The sequence below is a fragment of the Hyperoodon ampullatus genome (genome assembly GCF_949752795.1).
Source record: "Hyperoodon ampullatus genome assembly, chromosome: 5".
NCBI classification, from domain to species: domain Eukaryota; kingdom Metazoa; phylum Chordata; class Mammalia; order Artiodactyla; family Ziphiidae; genus Hyperoodon; species Hyperoodon ampullatus.
The window spans coordinates 81476121-81493511 of NC_136918.1; the positions used below are offsets into that span (position 1 = coordinate 81476121).

Consider the following 17391-nt stretch of genomic DNA (forward strand, 5'->3'; position numbering starts at 1 on the left):
GCAACTGGAATCTAATACAAGCCCTTTAGTTTACAGCAAGGACTTACACTTTCACTCTGAGATGGGAAGCCATTGTAAGGACTTGGGCTGAGGAGTGACCTGATCTGACCTAATAGGATAATTCTGGATGTTGTGTTGAGAATAGAACAGACAAGAAGGATTCCTTCCTTCTAGATTTTAGCTTGACTTTTCCATATTTTGTTGAGAGCTCATCAATTCATTTAAGATTGAAAAAATAATTTCACAATTTTTGTAAGTCAAGGTCTCTCATCTATTTTGTTGTCAGAAACGAAAGTCTGATGTATACGTTAAACTTCTATGAAAAACTCATCACATTTGAAAAAAATAAGATAATTGATTGCCAATACCCCAATATACAGAATCAAGTAACAGAGTTTGAAGCAGATTAATTTAGATTAGTGATAACTGGTGAAGAGACTTTGAAGAATACTTTAAAATTATTTTCTTTATAATAAAGAGAATACAAAAAAATTTCAGGTGACATAAAATGCCTCTTATGCTATTGCCCTTTTCAAGTCCTAAAAAACATAGTGGTGCCATTTTAAATTTGCCATTAGAATAAATTCAAAAGCACTTAGTTACACTGGGCCCTGCTCAGAGAATAACTCTGCCTAAAAATAAATGTGTTCATAATGACATGGTTTCAAGGAAAAGAGCTAACTTCTCCCAAAATGAATGAAGATGTGAAACTTCACTTCAGCAATATTCACAATGGTGACAGGGATTGGGCTATGGTGAAGGGGATGGAGATGCTGTTTACCTTTGAGTAAATCTTGTCTAGCAAGAGTTACCAGAGGAATAGGCAGAAACAGATATAAGAAAGACTGAGCTGTCAATATATCTAGGTTACAAATTGATCCAAAATTTGAGAAGGATGTTTAAAAATATTAAATGATCTATTTATGGCTTAACATACAATAAACGCTTATTAGTTTGCTTGTTGCTTTACTCTAATGATTTCACTATTATCTTCTCTACTCCTTTATTATTATTTTAGAGACCTTATTGCCTCTGCACAAAGGGGAAGAGGGAAGAATTCCTCTCAAGTTCTACTTTTAAAAGGATCAGGCTCATAAAAAAAAACAAAATAATGCCACTTGCAGCAGCATGGATGGACCTAGATATTCTCATACTGAGTGAAGTAAGTCAGAGAAAGACAAATATCATATGATATTGCTTATATGTGGTATCTAAAAAAAGGGTACAAATATTTACATATTAAAGAATTAAATATTTATTTCTTATTTACAAAACAGAAATAGAATCACAGATGTAGAAACAAACTTATGGTTATCAGAGGGGAAAGCAGTGGGGGGGATAAATTGGGATATTGGAACTGACATATACACACCACTATATATAAAATAGATAAGGACCTACTGTATAGCACAAGGAACTCTTCTCAGTACTCTGTAATGGCCTATATGGGAAAAAAATTTAAAAAAGAGTGGATATATGTATATGTATAACTGATTCACTTTGCTATATAGCAGAAACTAACACAACACTGTAAATCATCTATACTCCAATAAAATTTTTTTTTTAAATCAAAAAGAAAAAGGACCAGGCTCTGCTCTAGACTATATATGGTTCTAAGCAGCGAGGTTAAAATAGTTACAGAATGAGCTACTGGCTCAAACAAGGCTCAAAAAGATATTTTCTAACTTTATGAATGATGTTCTTATAAAACATTCCATAGACAAACATTCTCAAAAACATAAATCAACCTTTAATTATATACATGAATGGAGAGGGATAGGTGGTATTAATAATTTAAAATAGCTAATTAAAATAATTTATATTTAGCTTTGGAAAGCCTTATGATTCCATCCACAGTTTTTCTTTCCTAATTATGTTTCTCCTGAGCTAATCATAAATTTAATTTTCCATTCTTGAACGCAGAGTAACTGATTGTGAAAAGAGATGGGTCCAGCATTTTTTTTTTTTTTTTTTTTTTTTGCGGTATGCAGGCCTCTCACCGTTGTGGCCTCTCCCGCTGCAGAGCACAGGATCCGGACACGCAGGCTCAGCGGCCATGGCTCCCGGGCCCAGCCGCTCCGCGGCATGTGGGATCCTCCCGGACCGGGGCACGAACCCGTGTCCCCTGCATTGGCAAGCGGACTCTCAACCACTGCGCCACCAGGGAAGCCCGGGTCCAGCATTTTGATGGGTGGAGGAGAGAAGCTGGTCTAGGACTAAAATTTGAATTTGGATAATTCCTATTTAAATATTGAGAAGTTGACTGTATTGTCAGGTCATCAGTGTTTTTGATCCAAAATTATTATTCACTATAACAGAGTCCCTTGTCCCAGTCCTTCCCCGCCCCGTTTCTTCCTTGGTCAGGTAAGACAACTAGAGCCTCCTCAGAGGTGAGAGTGGGGCTCGTCTCATTCAAATTTTACAGCTACGGGCTTCCCTGGTGGCGCAGTGGTTGAGAATCTGCCTGCTAATGCAGGGGACACGGGTTCGAGCCCTGGTCTGGGAAGATCCCACATGCTGTGGAGCAACTAGGCCCATGCGCCACAACTACTGAACCTGCACTTCTGGAGCCTGTGCTCCCCAACAAGAGAGGCCGCGATAGTGAGAGGCCCGTGCACCGTGATGAAGAGTGGCCCCCGCTTGCCACAACTAGAGAAAGCCCTCACACAGAAACGAAGACCCAACACAGCAAAAATAAATTAATTAATTAATAAACTCCTACCCCAAACATCTTCTAAAAAAAAAATTTTTTTTTACAGCTACTCATGTGCTGGTGGGAGGTGGTGGTGGTGGGATGCTGGTGGGGTGGAGGTGGGATTAATGTTGGGGAGGCAATTGCAGTGTTCCCCACAGATAGCTTTAAGACACTATGGTGGATATACATTTCTTTAGATGTTGGTCTATAAAGAGATAAAAGAAAGACTTTGTGGTGTGGTTGAAAAAACTGTTGGCTTGGTTCCAGTTCTGCCCATTGGTATTTGCAATCCCTGAGATGTTCATTGATCTTTTTGAGACTCAGTGTCTTAGTGAGTGAAGAGGGGGTAATACTATTTGCCTTACTTACCCCCTGGGGTTGCTGTGAAGATCAAATCAGACAATATATGTGAAAGCACTTTGACATTTATAAAGTATTACACAAATGAAAGATGTTGTCTGTTGCTTTAGCACTCAGAATAATTGAGATTTAAAGAAAGCCTACTGTGGTCATAAGGCAGATTAGGATAAAAGAGTTGGTAAAACTCATTACTAATAAAAATTTTACTCAGAGTACATGCCTGAGGTATTAGCTCTGTGAATTAAATAGCACATTTTTTCTTTGTTTTCTGTGAGAGTGTCCTTTTGGGCGCCTCTGTGTACAGCGCTTGGAGTTTCCAGTACTCCGATCTGCTTCCTTTGAGTCAGCCATCTACCAGCTGCCCGCATGCTTCTGGGCAGCCAGATTGCCTCCTGAAATCTGATCATCCCCCGTCTCCCTTCAGAAGCCACACTTCTTTTTCAATTAGAAGGACTGCTCCACCAAACTGTGAGCACTCTGTCCTCTTAATAACTCACTAGCTCCTGTCCGGCAAGGCAGAAGTACACTATGGTGACAAAGAGGCAGGACAGCTCTCTTCCTCTGCTGATTCATAACATTGTAGATACATCCCAAGTGTAATTGGAAGCTATTTAAGGGTGAGGATCATACACTGATATTTTATGTTTAACCTTCCACCCAGTGCCTTACACAGTGTAGATACTCAGTAAATATTTGCTGAATTGATTTGCTAAGAAGTATATCAGGTAACTTGCTTTATGAAGGCTTTTAAGCCTAGATTATTAGGTTATTTATTTAATTATAGAATCAATATTCTATCTTTATATTTAAATCTGGGATTATAGTGAAGCAAAGTCCTGCTTGGAGTAACACCTTGCTTTTCTCCTTATATTACTTGCTCTTATACCCTGCTTGTGGCTGGGTTAGAAAGCAGGAATATGTACAAGACAAAGTAAGGAACTGAATTGGTTGGAGAAAAAGAATATTTAGTCCTTACTCTGGAATTTAAAAGAATGAGAATGATCCCAGTGATGAAATACTTGAAATATTAAACTTCTGTTAATATCAAAAATTCTATACTGTCATATCACTCTTTTCTTGCCATTAGAGATCTGGTAAGGGATTCTAGCAAATTGGAAGTAGTCAGCAAAGTTGAAGCATTTAAAAGTCATAATCAAACTATCTTTTCAGGGTATTGTTGTTAAAGGTGATTGATGTTTCTTAATGTGGTTTCTTTTTAAACTTCAAATTATAACAGCAACATCTTCAAAAAAGAAGTGCATCCATAATTCCATCATCCTGATACTATTTGAATTTTTACCTATGTCTCCCAATGTTTGTCCAAATGTCCAAATATATATTTGTCTTTCTCCCGTGTGTGCCATTTGCATTTCTGAGTTGCCCTGGGAGGATTGTATCTGCCAGATGGGGGCTCAGAATTTCTGAATGGCTCCAAGAATTCTAATCTATGCTGCTGTAGAAATTGACCAGATTGGTCTGACATTACCGGGGGAGATATGTCCTCAAATCTAGAAGGACTGGGTGGGAGGCTGAAGTAGAATGGGACTATGGGCTTTAAGAAAGGGAGCAGGAACCTCACTGGAAAAGGAATGAAGATTAGGTTTTATAAGGAAAGATGTAGGTAGGTATTTAAGTAAAATAATTTCAGATGCCATGAAGGTCTCTCTTCCCATCCAACCAAAACAAGCAAGAAACAAAAAATAGAAACCCAACCAAAGTAATCAATCACCACAATAAAAACATCTCTAGTTAACATTAAAATAAAAGCATTACTAGTTAACAAATACTTGAAATTAGTTTAAGAAAGCGATAAGGTTTAAAAGAAAAAAATTTAAATATTGTAAGTTGATATAAGTTTTACTAAAGGGGCAAGAGAGGGTGGTCTTTGATAGGAATTGGGAGTTAGGGGCATGCTAACTCCCCTACAGCCCCTACGCTCTTTTCAAGGAAAAAACGGTAGTCGGAAAAATAAAAGGTATAGGACAAACCTCATCGATTCTCAATTTTGCTAGAGTCAGGTTCTTTTGGGTTACTTAGGGTACAGAAGAAAGGATTGAGAGAAAGTGAAACGGCCAAATAGAAATCATCTGAAAACTGCGATAGAAAAGCATCTTGCCTGTTCGGACTCAGGCTGTGGTGAACTGCCTTGTGGAGCTCTCTGGCGCTCAGGACTGTCACCGCCGGTCTGGGGAGTGGTTCAGGGCAGGGGAGGGACCCTGGCTGCGGACGAGGAGGATGCCCGCCTTCGGTCCCCAGCGCTCGTGGAGGTGTGCGGGGAGCGGGCGGCCTCGCGCACAGGTGGCCAGGGCCGCGCCAGCTGCGCGCCGCGCTCGCTCAGCTGGTGGGCCGCCAGGCGTCGCGCTGGAGCCGCGGTTGCCGGGGAGACCAAGCGGGGCGAGTGGGCGGCGCGGAGCCGAGCCGCAGCCGGGCTGCCGCCCAAGTAGCCGGGCGAGAGTTACGGGGAGCGTCTCCCCGGGCGGCGCGAGGGGCCGGCGGGTCTTGGGGCATCGCGAGGTGGCCGTGGAGCCGCGGGGCAAGGCCGGCGAGCCCGGGACGCGCCTGGTCGCAGCTCAGCCTCCGCGGAGCCGGAGGGCGCGGGTGCCGCACTTGCCTCGTTTGCGGGTCCCACCGTCCCAGCCCCGCCGGGCGGACTGCGGCCGGGCGGCGGGTCTGGGAGGTCCGGGCTGCCCCGAGAGCTCAGAGAGCCCGGCCCGCTCCTCCGCTGCCGCGACGAGGAGCCGGGCGGGCGGCGGGCGCGCTCCCCGCGGCCCCGGAATGACTTGTCGGGGCTCCCCTCTGGCGCCTTTGCTTCTCCTCTCTCTGCACGGTGAGTAGCCCTCCCCTCCCCTCCCGGTGGGGCCTGGCGGGGCCGGTGGGCCGGGGGAGGCTTTCCGCGACGCAGACAGCCTTCTCGCCAGGGCCGGTCTTCGGAGCCCAACTTTCTCGGGGGCCATATTCGTTGCTGTCGGCCGAGGTTCCCGCGCCCACGCGGCGGCTGCTGCCCGGCAGGCGCCCCCTGCCCCGGTCCGCGCCCCCGACACTGCTCAGGTGTTCCGATCCAGAGGTAACTACGCCCGCCACCCGGTTACCGCCGGTCCCGAACCGGGCTCTGACTCCGACCCCGCTCTTTGCCCTTTTTAGACAACGAACTCCCTTACTTACTGGGTCCAGGGAGAAACGGGATTTAGAATCGTTTCCATTGTCAGGCGGCTGCAGGAAAACTGGAGATGCTTTTAAAATAATTTGGAAAACTTTAAATTGTAGCTTTCCCCAATCTTTAACGAGCATATGTAGGTTATGACGGAAAATGTGGTCTTTATTTTAAAAAATAACTACAGTGTGCTACACTAGATTAGAAAACAAGAATTTATTATTATCTTTTTTATAGTCTAGCTTCTTCCCCAAGGGATTTAAATCGACTTACAAAAATACATAGAACATAGCAACATAAGAACAAATGAAATAAACATATGTTTAATTTTCTTATTAACTGTCTTAAAAATCTATTTAAGTTTAATTTTCTAATTTCTACTTAATCTTTCTTATATTTTATTTCCTATGAATAGTCGTCATATTTAGATCCTGATTTTCATTTTATACACTGCTTTTTGTTTTTGTGTGTCCTGTCCCGTGGAATCAAGTTTCCTGTTCCATTTAACTGATTGTTGAGATTTACTGAGATTTATTCTGAAGGCTTTTATTTAAAAAACAGGTTAACTGATTTATGGAGTATTGTGGTTAATACAGTTTCTTTCTGGAGTTATCAGCATGTTTCCCATAATTTTAGTTGAACTGATAGTGTACCCGTAGATCTTGAAGTAACCTAATTTTAGCTGACTTAAATTCTACAAATTCAGTTTAATGGGTCCATAGGAGTAATAGAAGGAAAAAATCAAAATTACAGATAACTTCTCTGGACTTCATTAGGTATATATTTAGTGATGATGTGTAGATAATAAAGTGACATCAGTATGTGCATTATGTAAACTTGTGCTTCTAAATTAATTTTGTCTGGTTATTACTTTGAGAGGGCCAACATTTTTCTCTGTCCTACTTCCTTTAGGTATGAAATAAGATAGAGTAAATGGGCTTTTAAATAATCCCTCGGACATAACTGAAATTATTATAAATATTACTATAAGAACAACTGAAATATTTGGTAAAAAATTGGGTTGTTAACCTTTGTATATTACAATAAATGCCATCCTCTCCTTGTAAATAGCATTTGTGTATGGTTTGTTTTTGAATTGTTAGGCAATACTTGTAAAGAGTTGATGAAATTTGCAGAATCAGCCTTACAAGGTCATCTGATGTGTTTCTTTTCCTTCAGCAGAACTATTCCTAAACCATACTAGGATGTTTTTAAAGACTTCCAAGGACATTTCAGCCTTCGTGGTAATCTATTCTGTAGAGGCACTTTTCACCCTCAAAAATGTTCATTTGTTCAGCAAGTGTTTACTGAGCTCCCACTCTGGGCACTTGGGTGTCTGGTGGGGCAGGATGGTGGTGGAAGACAAAGATGCACAAGAGTTTGTCCACAGCCTGTAAGGAGTTCGCAGTTTTAAAACAAGCTGTAAGTGTGCACAAGTGATTTATGATACAAGGAGTATATGATGAGTGCCATTTTTTGTTGGTGATATCAAGGGAGACTTCATGGGAAAGTTTCCTTTTGATCTGGACTTTGAATGAGTAGAATTTGAATTGGCTGAGATGAGAGTGTTTGGCTTTCCTAGCCAAAGGAACAGCCTGGCTGTAGGATATGAAGTGGAAAGTGCAGGGGCATATTCTGGAAAGGCCAGGCTTGTAGCTGCTGGAGCAGGAGATGTATATGTGAGGCAGAAAGGGCTAAAAAGGTAGTAAAAGGATGGTAGAGAACGTTGAATACTGAGTTTGGGCTTTATTCAGTGGGCCATGGGTAGGCCACTGATACTGTTTCTATAAGATGGGGAGGAGATGAGGATGAACAGCTGTTGAGTGCCCAGCATAACAGTCTCCAGGAGGATACCATGTCCTGACTGTGTTAAGTTCTTGAACCAGTCAATGGCAAAGTTGGAGTGAATGAACTAAGGCCCATTCCTAGGACTTGCAATGTAGAATGAGGGGAAGAGTGGATATCGGGTGGAACAAAGTTGGTTCCATTATGAAGGGAGAAAAGGGAAGTGGATGCTAGATAAATAACCATTAAAGCAGTGGCCAGTACAATGGGAGAATGCACCAAAGGTAGAAATAGGCTTTTACATTTTTGAGAGAAAATGGTTGTCAAGAAATTTCTGTTTTTATTTCTGTTTAAATCTCTGTGGAGTAACTTCAAAGGGAATTTGATTTGAAAAGTTGACTTCTGTATAGTTCTACCAGTGGATCCGATATATCTAAAGCATTTCTTGTATTACTTGTGATTCCTTGAAATAGCAAGTAACCTTCCAGAATCTGAGAAAAATATATAAAAGATGACATAAAAGGAAAAGAATTATGAGCTCTGATTGTTAGCATTATGAAAAATTTATTGTAAACTCCCATTTCTTATATCTAACTTTAATTATGGAACTGCTTTGGAAGGATTCACTTTTTATAAAAATTTGTAGTTTGACTTACATGAAAGGTGACAGCCACTGGATGAAAATTTTAGAGAAATTAAGTTCAGTGTTCAACATGGACTACTCAGGAAGCAATTTAAATATTAAATCACCAAGCGCTTTAAAAATGTTATGCTTAGAACTGTTGTCAGACCCAAGGTAATGATGCAGTGGGTAAAGACTTTTCCCCACAGTAACAGTATGTGGCACATTTTCAAATGTGTTTTTACATTGCAATAGTGGAAGCATTTATATTGAAAATTCTCATTTGAATCTTTATACTTAAGCCATGTGATTTAGTGTCAAACAAGGTGATGTGCTGGTACACGAGATTCTTTAGTTGCTCTGAGTTATACAGACCACTGGTGTGGAATTGAAAGTTGGGGAAATTGTGGCATTCCCCTAATTTCTCATCTAGAACTGGACTATTTAGAATAGGGATTCTGAATCTATTGTTATCTACACCAGTGGTACCAGTTTACATGTTAGGCAGTTTGAGGTAGGATTGCTGACTTTCTAGTAGTCTGATGACCTCAAGTGAACACTGTCCCCTCAATTTCCTCCTCCTTTGTTTGATGAGGACTCCCTGGTGCTTACACATCTAACCCCTGTGTTTTGAGGGCAGCCTTAGACCATCTGGAGGCTCTGAAATCCTCCCTTGATTGTACTTTGAGAGAAGCTAGTTTAAGAGACGTCAGTTCTTGGGTGAGATTCAAAATGCCATCTGATTTGAGCTGATTTTGGTCTTAAAAATGGAAAGTTAATTAGTTTACTTATTAAGCTGATCTTACTAAACTGGAAGGATTTCTTCCTGTTAAAGTTTGGGTAATTGATTTCCTCTGTACCTGGTTTCCTACCATGTAAGAAAGAGACTGTAGTAGTAGTTTGCCTCTGTGATGGTTTTAAAATTTCAGAAATGTGAAGTCAGTCAGTGTTTCCTAATTTTACAAATGATAGGCTCAGTCACTGATCTGATACCCGTTCATCATTACCATTATTGGGTACTACAGAGGTGCTATATGGTGTGGTTCTGCCTCAGTCATGTGTTATAGGAAGGTCACATTTTCATAAATATCATTAATTTTTTATTTTTATAGAACAGTATTAAACGAATGCAATTTGCCAATGTGAACAAGGAGCCTATTCAATACAAAATTCTTAGAAGTTGTCTACTTACTGGTTTCTCTTCATTTATCATTTTCATCTTGGGAGAGGTAACAAACTGCACACTTTTATTTAGAAAAGCATTGTGGGTAAAGAAGTTGAGATCCTAGAAGTGCTGAGTTCAGGAAATTCTTGTACCACAGAACGTTTTTTGGAAGAATCTTCAGAGAATTAGGTTAACATTAATGGCTAATAACGATAGTGGATCAGGATTTAGGGTTGGGATAGGTGGTTAAAGTATAATAGGTTTGTGGGATTGGAAATTCAATTTTTTTTTCATGGAGGGTCACAACTATGTAATAACACAATTTGACATTGTGAATGTAACTCTAATGTAATGGACCCACTTCTGGGCCATTCTTAAAAGACTCATTAATCCAATTTTTTTTTTAAAAATGGAAAGAAATTTAAAATTCCATCAAAGTCTGTTGAAGATCACACCAGTGGAAGCTTAAGAAATGTTCAAGTTTAGAGTTTGAACTTTATCCACCTTCGCCCAAAGTCTCCCTGTTCGCAGCAGTAGCTCGTGTAAAATCTGTTCTCTCACTCCTGTTTTCTCATTAATGTTGATTCTTTTCTCTCCTCATCCTCCCCTTCCGTTTTGGAGAATGTTATGTTCTTTTAGTAGCATCAGATTCTTCCTAGGTAAATAAACCTACCCAGTCATAGCTCCTTCCCGTTATTCAGCTCTACCTATTCCAGGATTGACATTAAAAAAAACACACAAACCCTGCAGCCAACCAGACAGAACCAGAAATCCCCTTAGAAGCTAGAATTGGTGGGGGTGTATGAGAGTGTGGACATAGTTCTATGCTAACAGTTTTCCCTTGTTCCATGAGGTTAATTTTATGATATAATTATGGGTGTGTATATATGTATGTATGTATGTGTGCATACATAAAAGACACTACCATGCCTGGCACAGAATAAGTGCTCAGTAGATAATTGTGACTGAATGAGTGAGTGGTTACAAAAGCAGGTGGTACTCCCGTGTGCTTGGAGTACCTGAAAAGAATGCTTTTTTTCCTTTTAAAGAAAAAGAATTTCATTAAAATTTTCCTTAAGGATTTGGTTTGACTGTCAGCTTCAACTAATCTTTAAACCTTGCTGTATGTTTTGTGGAATAGAGGTGATAGAGTTCTATTTTCATAGTCTTTTCAAATTCTGATTTTAGAAGTTTAGAAATGCTGTATTGACATATCTTTTGAAATTGATTCTTAGCTTATCTTTAATCCTAAAACTTTGAAGTTGTCCATCTTGAGATATTTTTTTCTTAAGGAATTTCTGAAGGTTTTGCTCCATGTAGTGAAGAATGATGTTGGACTTTGGGGAATCCATTTAGAACCTCGAAGTTTCCCATTTACGTCACTGGTATTCTTAGTCCTGAGGGCCTGTGTGTTAGAACTAGTCTCCCAAGAATGGAGATAATTAATTAAAATCACTCCTCATGTGGTCTAAGCCCTCTCTCCCCCTCCCCACATCATGTGTATAAAGTACTAGAGAAGCTTTTTTAGAAATAGGAGCATTAACTCAGTCAGCCTCATGTGGGAGGCGTTATAACCTCCTCCTGGTGGAGATTGCTAGTTGTCTTCCCCGCCCATTCCCTTTCCGTCCTTTGAAGGCTATGTATTTCCAGCCATAGTTTCTTCCAGCTGTTATTCATTCCTTTATGGACCATCCTCTCAGTCTGCAGTGATGTTTATAGCTCTCAAAATGTCAAAAGTCTTCTACTAATCATAACTGCATCCTCAACAGTGTGCTTGCAGATGCCTTAAGTATCATCATCATTTATTTCTATTTTTTTAACATCTTTATTGGGGTATAATTGCTTTACAATGGTGTGTTAGTTTCTGCTTTATAACAAAGTGAATCAGCTATACATACACATACATCCCCATATCTTTTCCCTCTTGCATCCCCCTCCCATCCTCCCTATCCCACCCCTCTAGGTGGTCACAAAGCACTGAGCTGATCTCCCTGTGCTATGCAGCTGCTTCCCACTAGCTATCTGTTTTACATTTGATAGTGTATATATGTCAGTGCTACTCTCTCACTTCCTCCCAGCTTACCCTTCCCCCTCACCGTGTCCTCAAGTCCATTCTCTACATCTTGTGTCTTTATTCCTGTCCTGCCCCTAGGTTCTTCAGAACCTTTTTTTTTTTTTTAGATTCCATATATGTGTGTTAGCATACGGTATTTGTTTTTCTCTTTCTGACTTACTTCACTCTGTATGACAGACTCTAGGTCCACTCACCTCACTAAAAATAACTCAATTTCGTTTCTTTTTATGGCTGAGTAATATTCCATTGTATATATGTGCCACGTGTTCTTTATCCATTCATCTGTTGGTGGACACTTAGGTTGCTTCCATGTCCTGGCTATTGTAAATAGTGCTGCAATGAACATTGTGGTACATGACTCTTTTTGAATTATGGTTTTCTCAGGGTATATGCCCAGTAGTGGGATTGCTGGGTTGTATGGTAGTTCTATTTTTAGTTTTTTAAGGAACCTCCATACTGTTCTCCATAGTGGCTGTATCAATTTACATTCCCACCAACAGTACAAGAGTGTTCCCTTTTCTCCACACCCTCTCCAGCATTTATTGTTTGTAGATTTTTGGATGATTGCCATTCTGACTGGTGTGAGGTGATACCTCATTGTAGTTTTGATTTGCATTTCTCTAATGATTAGTGATGTTGAGCATCCTTTCATGTGTTTGTTGGCAATCATATATCTTCTTTGGAGAAATGTCTATTTAGGTCTTCTACCCATTTTTGGATTGGGTTGTTTATTTTCTTGATATTGAGCTGCATGAGCTGCTTGTAAATTTTGGAGATTAATCCTTTGTCAGTTGCTTCATTTGCAAATATTTTCTCCCATTCTGAGAGTTGTCTTTTTGTCTTGTTTATGTTTTCCTTTGCTGTGCAAAAGCTTTTAAGTTTCATTAGGTCCCATTTGTTTATTTTTATTTTTATTTCCATTTCTTTAAGAGATGGGTCAAAAAGGATCTTGCTGTGATTTATGTCATAGAGTGTTCTGCCTATGTTTTCCTCTAAGAGTTTGATAGTGTCTGGCCTTACATTTAGGTCTTTAATCCGTTTTGAGTTTATTTTTGTATATGGTGTTAGGGAGTGTTCTAATGTCATTCTTTTACATGTAGCTGTCCAGTTTTCCCAGCACCACTTATTGAAGAGGCTGTCTTTTCTCCATTGTATATTCTTGCTTCCTTTATCAAAAATACGGTGACCATATGTGCGTGGGTTTTCCTCTGGGCTTTCTATCCTGTTCCATTGATCTATATTTCTGTTTTTGTGCCAGTACCATACTTTCTTGATTACTGTAGCTTTGTAGTATAGTCTGAAGTCTGGGAGCCAGATTCCTGCAGCTCCATTTTTCTTTCTCAAGATTGCTTTGGCTATTCGGGGTCTCTTGCATCATCATTTAAGTATCATCAATTTAAATTATCATTATACTAATCTTTGCTTCTTTGGACCATGCCCATCATTATCAGTTATACAACTTTTAACAGCTCCCGTTGGTCAAGTTCATTTGCCAGAACACAAAATACGTGGCAAAAAGAGTGGCTGAAGTGTAGTGAACATTGCTTGTTGCAGAACATATTCAAATCAGGCTAACATTTTATGCTTTCATTGGTTGAGAAAGTTTGTAGTACATTTCACTTATGCGTATTGCCCACATATAAGTACAGATTGCTATACTTGCACTTGTTGGCCAAGACTTAAGGCAGTATGAAGAACACATGAAAAATGTGTTAACAGTACACTGTAAAGATTCTCAAACTTTTTGGCATTAAAGATTATTGGGACCTTAATGATTATAGAGGACCAGAGAGCTTTTGTTTATGTGGGTATGTCTATCAATATTTACCATATTACAAACTAAAAATGAGAAAATTAAAAAATATGTATTAATCAATTTAAAAACAATAATATATCCATTATATGTTGACATAGTATATTTCTATGACAAGTAAGAATTTTTCCAAAACCAAAAAATATGAGCAAGAAGAGTGGCATTGTTTTACATTTTTGGAAAAGTCTTAAATGTCTGGCTCATTAAAAGACAGCTGGAGGGCCTTCCTGGTTGCGCAGTGGTTGAGAGTCCGCCTGCCGATGCAGGGGACACGGGTTCGTGCCCCGGTCCGGGAGGATCCCACATGCCGCGGAGCGGCTGGGCCCGTGAGCCATGGCCGCTGAGCCTGCGCGTCCGGAGCCAGTGCTCCGCAACGGGAGAGGCCACGGCAGTGAGAGGCCCGCGTACTGCAGAAAAAAAAAAAAAAAAAAAGACAGCTGGATTCTCCTGTCTGCTTCTGTATTCAGTTTATTATGATGTGTTGTCTTGGTTTGGTTGAACTATATGAAGAATATTTGGCCTCACACAACTATGTATTTGGAAAAGGAAGGAGTATTTTGATAGCACTTTTAGATAATTTTGGTTATTCTTTTTTTTTTTTTGCGGTATGCAGGCCTCTCACTGTTGTGGCCTCTCCCGTTGCGGAGCACAGGCTCCGGACGCGCAGGCTCAGTGGCCATGGCTCATGGGCCCAGCCACTCCGCGGCATATGGGATATTCCCAGAATGGGGCACGAACCCCTGTCCCCTGCATCGGCAGGCGGACTCTCAACCACTGCACCACCAGGGAAGCCCTAAGTGGTAGTATCTTAAAGACTAGTTGCAATGAAGAATCAGAAACCATATCAATAAACATTTCTTACTCCACTATATTAAAGTCCACTTTAATAGATATTAAATATCGTACTTTAAATGGATCTTTTACTCATGCGTGATTTTTTGGTAACATTATTCATTGATTATTCAGTTGAATGATTATTCAGTTGAATAATAATATTTGGAAAATATTGGTTCACTTATGCAGACCTTACAGATGTTGACATGTATTACATTTTATAAAATGTAAAAAAATAAGCACATGTTAATATCTCCATTGATCTCACCAGAACAGCCTTTAAGTATTGGGAAGCCATTAAGCTCACAATGGCCGATTCAAGCTTTCCAAAATTTAATATTTACTCAAATTTTATCTTTGGCAACAAACAGTTATCAGTTATTTCCCTTGAAGTGAGAGTCTTACTTTGTTCAATTTTGAGAAAATGTCATCCAGGTACCTAAGTCTGAATGATTAGTCTGTCAGTTGTTCTTTCAAGTACAAGTCCTGATCCATGGAAAAAGCGAATAGTTGAGTTAGCCTTGAGCTCCAGCAGCTGCCCCAGCGCTTCTCCTTGGGACACCATTTGGCTCTGGTAGCCACATATGGGGTTCATGTTTCATTCTGCCCATTCGGTCACACAGAATATTAGAAAAGGTCAAGATGTAATGAAACTGCTGTTGTTGCTTCACAAAGACATTTTTAAAAAACTGGTTTTCCTTTTTTAACTGTGAGTGCATGACGGTGATGACTACAGTAACTTCTCCCACGGTTTCGTGACAGTGGCTTGACTTGTGCCAAGGCACCAGCAGTTTTACCCACCACTGCTTCTGCACCATCTGTGCAAATGTTAACTCAGGCAAAGAGGCAGATAACACTTTACCATTATTAAGAAAAAAGCTTTTACCTCATGGACTTTCTGACGGGATCTGGGAGAACCCTGTGGGTCTGTGGACTAGACTTGAAATGCTGGTGTACTGTAAAGGGATGTTAGTTTCTTTTTTTTTGAAAAGTGTTTTAGAGACAAATAGCCACACAATTATTCTATGTTATGGGGGATGGCATTAAATGGAGTATGCATGCATTTAAAAAAATAAATAATAAACTCATTTAAAATTCTTTATTTTGGTATGATAATTTTTAAATTATAAAAGTAACATATCCTAAAAATTCAGACAATGCAGAAGTGTTTAAGAATTGACTCAAACCCACCTCCACCCACCGAATTCTCTGCTTTTACTGTGCATTGTTCTGGACCTTTCTTTAATCACAAACAAAGCCTGCATGCACATGTAAGTTTTTAAAAAAAATAATGCCATAAATACTGTTCTGCAACTTATATTTAAAACATAACAATTTAATATGGGTATCTTACCATACCTGTTACATGGATCTACCTCGTTCTTTTTAGTGACCATTTAGTATTTCACAGCATGTATATACTGTAATTTATTTAGCTGTTTCCCCATTATTGGATATTTATGTTGTTTCTGATTTCTTGATATTAATGATGTAGTAAACGTCTTTGTACATATAACCTATAAATTTGTATAGGTATTTTTGTAGTCTAGGTTGCCCAAAATGGAATTTTTTGGATGTATACATTTAGCATTTGGGGGGAGACGAGCATTGTGTAAAAGTTCATGGGGTTGTATAGTCAGACAGGTTGGGTTTGAATTCCTGACTTATTTATTTGTTCTATGACTTTGGGAGTGTTATGATGTCCTGAGCTTGAGTCTGATTATCTTGTATCAGTGCGTTGAGAAGCACTAAATTAAATGAAATGACACATCTCTCAACTGTCTAGCATAGTGCCTGGCATATAGAAAATGCTTGGTTAGTAATAGTTACTGTTATAGGGATTGCTAAACCCCAACTTGAGTCAGGAGGCAAGAGTTCTATCCAGGGTTTTCAATGGAGGTGTGACCTGGGACACATGATACAGCTCTACAGGCCTGCTTTCATGTGCAAAATGAGGGATTAGGTAGGGTAATCTCCTCTTCTTTTCCAGCTCTGTGATCTCATGATTCTTTAACTTGGCTTCCAAGTATTGAGAATATTGGCAATAAAATAAGCTGGAGATAATATATGGTGTTAACATATTTATAAAACTTTCCCTAAAATAGTTATATGACTTTCCTCTCCCTCTCCCCCATCAATATAATGAGACCTTATGGTGATACCTGTTCTGGGAATTAAAACCATCTTCATCTGTTGTAGAAACTTTATAAAAAGTGGTTTCAAATATAAAGAATTATATTTTAAAATTAATTTCTGTTCACTTTGACTCAGGCTATGTACATACATCTTTATTTTCTTAAATCCTTTATAGCACAGATAGGTATTGTATGTGTCAGGAGAGGGTCAGTTTTGAACAGGCTTTAAATGTGACAGAAAAACTTTTTACCACAATCACTGTATCCTCGTCCTTTAAATTGATTTTTAGGACCTTTCTCTGCCTTTATCTCCTAATGACTTTTCTTGGTCTAAGCCAGGCATAGGTGTGAAAATTTATCTATACTGGGTTACATGATGAATATAGAGATTTTAGTAGTGCTACTGTTGATTAAAGGTGAAAAGCCTGTGAGCTTTTAAAAAACAATGAGTTTTAGTCAGGGAGGTAGTGATAAAAGCTTTGGAGAGATGTGGTTGGACACATCTTAATTCTGACGTGTGTCATTGATAGTGTTTCCCAGCTGTTCTTTGTGCATTTTCATGAAAGAGAATGTTTTTATACAAAGCTAGGTGGTCTCCCAAATGGACAGTTAGTCACATTAGCAGAACTTTCAAATTAATTCTGAGATTCATAAACTCACTGCCTACTGTGTTTTCTTGGTAAGTATGGTTTGTCTTCAGATCATTAAATTTTTCCTGAAACTAAAACACACTAGTAGAGAAGGTTCTTGAGGTTTG

At 39.5% G+C, this 17391-nt stretch overlaps 1 protein-coding gene across 4 annotated transcripts in view; it reads left to right on the plus strand.

Annotated features, from left to right (window-relative positions):
- Positions 1-5830: 5830 nt before the first annotated feature.
- Positions 5831-17391, plus strand: part of IGSF11 (immunoglobulin superfamily member 11) — a gene marked incomplete at both ends in the record, with an annotated part of 143457 nt that continues 131896 nt past the window's right edge. For all 4 annotated transcript variants that reach the window (XM_079704222.1, XM_079704224.1, XM_079704223.1 and 1 more), the window contains one exon: positions 5831-5882. In XM_079704222.1, the coding sequence (XP_079560348.1) occupies positions 5831-5882 (52 nt within the window). The remainder of the gene's footprint in view (positions 5883-17391) is intronic.